Genomic DNA, 6,834 nt, shown 5'->3' with positions numbered 1-6,834 from the left:
CAATGTTGTCTCTCTTAGAATATATATTTGTGATATCCTGTTAAATATAAATATAAATAATAATTTTTATCAATAAGTTGTTTAAGAAATCTGTTTGTATATTTTATTTTATATGTTTTAAAATCGTTAAATAGTCATTGTGTGTTTTCGCTTTGTAAAATTGTATTATAATATATAAATATAAATATCATATTTATAATAATTAATTCTAATCTATATGTATATAATTAAAAATGTATTTTCTTTGTTGTTAATACGAAATATATTCACTAGTCTTTATAATAAATGTTTTGCTGATTTTATTAATAGGATTAGAATTAGACGTTTCAAATACTCGGACAGCGTGTCAAAAATGTAAAACGGAACAATGTATAGATTGATATGAAAAATAAGCAGAAAACAAGTCGTATGTTTATATATATATATATATATATATATATATATATATATATATACTAGCTGGCCCGAAAAACTTTGATAAGAAACCATGAAAAGTTATAATATGTATTATTATGAAACTGAAATCATTTAAATTGAATTAACTCATTCAGGTTTCCAAGTTTTTGATATATTGTTATGCAGTTTTTTCATTATTTTTTCAATTTTTTAATTACAAAGCAAAATCTTAATATTCATTTTTGCATTATGTTGCGAATAAAGTGAGATTATGAGAACTGTGTAAAAAAAATTGCATCTTTAGTTTTGTATTGTACTTAGTTTTCACTCAAAAACTTTTGAATCTTTAGATTTAAAATTTTTTTCGTTAAAACTAATTTAAATTCAGATTTCAAATTTAACCTCCAAAAAACTCGTAGATGATTTGTGTTTAACTTCATCTTGATCTGTTGTTTATAAAACAAAATGGAGGAAAAATGTCAAAGTGGTTTATGGATTTATTAAAGTTAAATTCCAAGATAAGTTTAGTAAAAAGGTCAGTGTTAGTGTTAAATCATATTAAACAATAAACGAATTAGTAAATATCGATACATATTTATTATTATACCCTTAGACTTCTCAATTTTCAAACATGTCTGAAGAAACAGATTTTAGCAAAGCAATTAAAATTGAACCGTTCGATGATTATCCTCAAGTGAAACAGGAATTTGATAATTATGACAATACATCAGATTTATATATGGATAATGATATATGTCTGCAGCAATTTCTAAAATCTGAGGTTACAATTGACGAGGAAATAAAACAAGAAACGATTGATGACCAAGATGACGTGGCTAGTACAAACAAAACAGTTTTAGATAAAAATTCTTATATATGTGATGAAGAAGTCAGTAATTCAAGTAATTTAGTGGATAGCACAAACAAATCATTTGAAGAAGTTTCAGCAAAAACTAAAACAACTAATAACTTGAAACAGTATAAATGTGAATCATGCAATAAAACATTCACAGCTAAACATAGCTTACAACAACATGTAATGATTCACACTGGAGAACGGCCTTATGAGTGCAAAATATGCAATAAAAGATTTTTATGGTCAAGTAATTTAAGAAAACATTTATCAGTGCATACTGAAGAACGACCTTACACATGTGAAATATGTAATAAAACATTCAAAAGGAAAACAAATTTAAAACAACATAAAGACGTCCATTCTGGAGAACGCTCTTATGAGTGCAAAATATGCAAAAAAACATTTTTACAGTCTGATAGTTTAAGAAAGCATTTATCAGTTCATACTAGAGAACGTCCTTATGTGTGCGAAATATGTAATAAAACATTCAGAATAAGAAATATGTTAAAACAACATAAAGTGGTCCATTTTGGAGTACGCTCTTATGAGTGCAAAATATGTAGTAAAACATTTTTACGGTTAAGTCATTTAAAAAGACATTTATCAGTTCATACTGGAGAACGGCCTCATGAGTGCAAAATATGTAATAAAACTTTTTCACGGTTAAGTTATTTAAAAGCACATTTATCAGTTCATACTGGAGAACGCCCTTATGAATGTGAGACATGCAATAAAACATTCAGAACAAAACCTTTATTAAGGCAACATGAACGAAGACATATTAGAGAACAAACTGTAAAAAAAGAACAGTCAACAAAACTGTTGAATCAGTCTAGAAACTGTCCTACCTTATAATCGTTATGATTCACTCAACTTATATTTATGCACTGGATATTAATTGCACTTTATTTAATGTATATTTAAGTCACAACTTTGTTTATTACTCATAATCAGTGTATTGTATGTAATTGTTTAATAATATCAAAACATATTACAAATGCTATTTATTTTTGTTTTATTCAAAGCCCTAGTATTTTTGTAAAATCCTACAATATCATTATATTATTATTAACTTCACAAAATATAAGCATGATTTAAAGGGGCTCTACTGCAATAATTAATTCGTTTCTTAATATATTTTAAATTAAAACTTTTTAGGTGAAACTAAAATTTTGTATATTGTCTGTAAATTTTGTAGATTGTCTGAAGAAAATTGTAAATTGTCTGAAAATATTGTAAGTTGTCTAAAACTGCTGTAAATTGTCTGAAAATTTTGCAGATAGTCTAAAAATATTATAGATTGTTTGAAATTGTTACAGGTTGCTTGAATATTCCGTAAATTGTCTGAAAATACTGTAAAATATATATGAAAATGCTGTAAATTGTCTGATAATGTTGTTAATTGTCTGAAAATTCTTCAAATTGTCTACAAATGTTGCAAGTTGTCTGAAAATGCTGTTTATCATTGTCCAAAAATTTCGCTGGTTTGAAAATGCAACTGTTTCTTGTCCAAAAATTTTGTTAGTTGATTAAAATGATTGTAAATTGCCCGAAAATATTGAAAAATTCCTGAAAATGCTGTGAATTGTTTGAAAATGCTGTAGAGTGTCTGAAAATATTCTCAATTGTCTGAACATGTCTCTGAGTATTTGAAAATGCTATAAATTATCTGAAAATATTATAAATTGTCTGAAAATTTTGTATATTGCCTGAAAATGTAGTGAGAAAATAATGTAGATTGTGTGAAAATAATTGTAAATTGTTTCAAACTCTTCTAAGTTGTCTAAAAATATTGCAAGTTGTCTGAAATAAATTGTAGATTGTTTGAAAATTTGAGATTGTCTGAGAATTGAGATTGAAAATATTTGAATATTTAAAAATTGTCTGAAAAAAATTGTAAATTGTCTGAAAATGTTGTAGATTATCTGAAGAAAATTGTCTGACAAAAATTGCAAATTGTTCGAAGAAAATTGTATATTGTCTTATATATGTTGTAAAATGTTTGAAAAAAATTGTAGATTGTCTGAAAAAAATTATAGATTGCATGAAAATTCTACAACTTGTCTGAAAATGTCATAAGTAATCTAAATATGTTGCAAAATGTCTGGAAATGTTGCAGATTGTCTGAAAATCCTGTAAATTGTCTGAAAATGCTTATATTTTTTTAAAGCAGATTGTGTGAAATTATTGCTTATTGTTCAAAAATACCGTGTATTATATAAACATTGTCCGAACATGTTTTAGATTTTTTAAGAAATTTGTGAATCTAACTTGAATTACCATTGATACAATGTTTACAAAAACTTATAAAATCATTCATCTCGAGCAGATTTTATTTTAGTTAGTTTTTGATATTTGTCTACTCGAGTAGATCGTAAGTAGTTTTACGATCGTAAAAATTATAATATGTTTGTCGTTGCAAGTCTCAGCATAATCTGAAACTGAAAAATATGAACATTCACTTTTCAATTATATTGCGATTTCAAATTAGCCGCCGAAAAACACGCAGCTGATTTGTGTTTAACTTCAACTTGATCTGTTGTTTATAAAACAAAATGGAGGAGAAATATCAAAGTGGTTTATGGAACTGTTAAAGTTAAATTAGAAGATAAATTTAGTAAAAACGTTAGTGTTAGTGTTATATCATATTAAATAATTAACGAATTAGTAAATATTTAAACATATTTATTATTATACACTTAGACTTCTGAATTTTTAAGAGCTCATCACCAGTTTGTTTATTATAACCTACAAACTTCAAACATGTCTGAAGAAACAGATTTTAACAAAACAATTAAAATTGAACCGATCGATGATTATCCTCAAGTGAAACAGGAATTCGATGATTATGAAAATACATCAGATTTGTATATGGATGATGATATATGTCTGCAGCAATTTGAAAAATCTGAGGTTACAATTGACGAGGAAATAAAACAAGAGACGATTGATGACCAAGATGATTTGACTAGTACAAACAAAACTGTATTAGATGAAAATTCTTCCCCAATTAACGAAGAGATCAGTGAATCAAGTACGATAGTCGATAGTACAAACAAAACATTTGAAGAAGTTTCAGGAAAGCGTGAGACAACTAGTAAGTTAAAATATAAATGTAAATCATGTAGTAAAACATTTGTAGCAAAATGTAGCTTAGACCGACATGAAAAGATCCATAATATGGAACTTTCTTATGAGTGCAAAATTTGCTATAAAACATTTTCACAGATAAGTAATTTAAGACGGCATTTATCAATTCATACTGGTGAACGTCCTTACGCATGTGAAATATGTAATAAAACATTCAGAATGAAACAAGGCTTGAATCAACATAAAATTGTGCATACTGGAGAACGTTCTCATAAGTGCGAAATATGCAAAAAGACATTTTTACAGTTAAGTGAATTAAAAACACATTTATCAGTTCATACTGGAAAATGTCCTTATGTATGCGAAATATGTAATAAGATATTTTTTTATTTAAGTAAGTTAAAAGCACATTTATCAGTGCATACTGAAGAACGCGCTTATAGTTGTGAAATATGCAATAAAAGCTTCAAAACAAAGCTAACCTTAGGTAGTCACATAAACACCCATTCTGGAAAACGCTCTCATGAATGCAAAATATGTAGTAAAACATTCAAAACTAAACATTTATTAAGGCAACATGAAAGAAGACATACTAGAGAACAAACTGTAAAAAAAAACAGTCAACAAAACTGTTGAATCAGTCTAGAAACTGTCCTACCTTATAATCCTTATCAATCACTCGACTTATATTGATACAGCATATTAATTGCTCTTTATTTAATGTATATTTCAGCAGCAACTCTGTTTGTTACTCATAATCAGTGTATTGTATGTAATTGTTTAATAATATCAATACATAGTACAAATTCTATTTATTTTTGTTTTATTCAAAACCCTACTATTTTTGTAAAATTCTACAATATCTATTATTATTAACTTTGCAAGGCACAATATAAGAATGATTTAAAGGGGTTCTGCTGCAATATTTAATTTGTTCCTTAATATATTTTAAAATAAAACTTTTTAGGCAAAACTAGGGAGTAAATCTGATTCATCATTCCCTCTCGATGATATCATTTCAATACGGGTCGATTGCGATTGGTCGTCGTGTCGCGTGAGTATGATTGCTTTAATTGTATGAAAATAATAAAACAAATGAAAAATCCGTGCCGTGTAAGAAACGTAAGTTTATTGAAGTAATTTGTATTATTTGTGTGTTTTTTTTTAGATTTTTTATTTATTTATTTATTTATTTGATATAATTCGTACATACTATATCTCAGTCAGACAATTGTACTGGCATGAGAGATCACAGCAATTATAACAAAAATAAAATCTAAATTTTATGTAACAGACTTACATTTTAAGACATTTATATATTTTTACTTATTACTATATTATACACACATATATACACATACGTGGTTACTATATATTTTAGAAATTATTTCTATGGGCAAGAACATAGTGCCAAAATTTTTAACCAGATAAAATGTCAAGATTATTCATTTTAAGGATTGATTCTGATCTGGTTTTATAAATTCGCGGATCATTTTCTATGAAATAGAGTAATTCATTTTCTAATCAAACTTATTATTCCTGGGAGTCACATTGAAAATTTTATTGATGTAATGTATTTTTAACTATGAAAATTTAAAAATGAAAATTTTTCCATTTCTCTACGTTTTGAAGGTTTCTGAACATTTTACTGGCATACTTCAGAAACTAAATGAATATGTGTGTGTGTGTTTGTTTTGTATGTCCGCATTTTTTCGTCCACGTTTTCGGGCGCACGGATCAACCGATTTGAATGATTTAAAAAACATTCGATTCCTATTAATAGGGAGATGTGCTAATTAGTTTTTGGCAAAAGCAGGTCCAGCTGTTACGGAGATACGGAGCAAAGAGTGCAGGAAATAGAAATCGACTTTTTGAGAGAACGGAGTATCGGATTTGAATGAAAACATTTGTTTCGTAATGACGGGGAGAAGTGGTGATTAGTTTTTGGCAAAGGTATGCCCAGCGGTTTCGGAGATACAGAGCTAAATGTTAAAAAAATGGCAGTTTTTGAGAGAACTAAGCGTCCGATTTAAATGATTCAAAGAACTTTCTGCTTGTTTCAACAAAATAATTGCTTTTGGAAAAAAAATTTTTGTTTCTAATTTTTTTTTCAAAAAATATTTTTGTAATTTTGGATTAAAAATTCAAAAATTTACCCGGGCTAAGCACAGTCTAAGCGATACTCTGGTACAAATGTTTACCCAAGTGCGTTTAGACTGTTTATATACCGGAGCACTTTTCCAATTTTTTAAAAAGTATTGAAAAATGTGAAAATGCCGCAAAGCCAAGCACAGTATAAGTGAAAATGTCGCACAGAATTGTTTGCAAATGCGTTTAGACTGTGACTATACGGGATCACTTTTTCAATTTTGTGTAAATTAGGCAACTATTTTTTTTTTTAAATTGAATTCGAAATGACATGAGGATTGTTAATGTTCGATCTGGAGATAAATTGATTTATGATTTACATTTAATTTTGCTCAGATATAACA

The 6,834-nt window shown here is 27.4% G+C and overlaps 2 protein-coding genes across 2 annotated transcripts; both read left to right on the top strand.

Moving 5' to 3' along the window:
- The first annotated feature begins 1,027 nt into the window (after nt 1-1,027).
- LOC113371334 (zinc finger protein 570-like) lies at nt 1,028-2,107 on the top strand. The gene is made up of 2 exons (XM_026611965.1): nt 1,028-1,559; nt 1,605-2,107. The coding sequence occupies exons 1-2, from the start codon at nt 1,028-1,030 to the stop codon at nt 2,105-2,107; spliced, it is 1,035 nt and encodes a 344-aa protein (XP_026467750.1).
- Nucleotides 2,108-4,015: 1,908 nt separating this feature from the next.
- Nucleotides 4,016-4,978, top strand: LOC113371328 (zinc finger protein 525-like). Its single transcript, XM_026611959.1, has one exon. The coding sequence runs from the start codon at nt 4,016-4,018 to the stop codon at nt 4,976-4,978; it is 963 nt and encodes a 320-aa protein (XP_026467744.1).
- The last annotated feature ends 1,856 nt before the right edge of the window (nt 4,979-6,834 follow it).

The sequence above is a fragment of the Ctenocephalides felis genome, unplaced genomic scaffold (assembly GCF_003426905.1).
Source record: "Ctenocephalides felis isolate EL2017-DRISC unplaced genomic scaffold, ASM342690v1 CF-g0.4_SCAFFOLD_00845, whole genome shotgun sequence".
In the NCBI taxonomy this organism is placed as follows: domain Eukaryota; kingdom Metazoa; phylum Arthropoda; class Insecta; order Siphonaptera; family Pulicidae; genus Ctenocephalides; species Ctenocephalides felis.
This window is presented reverse-complemented; position numbering and strand designations above follow the sequence as displayed.

Coding starts and splice junctions, on each gene's coding strand:
- LOC113371334 (XM_026611965.1), top strand. CDS start 1,028: ATGTCTGAAGAAACAGATTTTAGCAAAGCAATTAAAATTGAACCGTTC. Junction 1,560..1,604: donor ACCTTACACATGTGAAATAT/GTAATAAAACAT, acceptor AACAACATAAAG/ACGTCCATTCTGGAGAACGC.
- LOC113371328 (XM_026611959.1), top strand. CDS start 4,016: ATGTCTGAAGAAACAGATTTTAACAAAACAATTAAAATTGAACCGATC.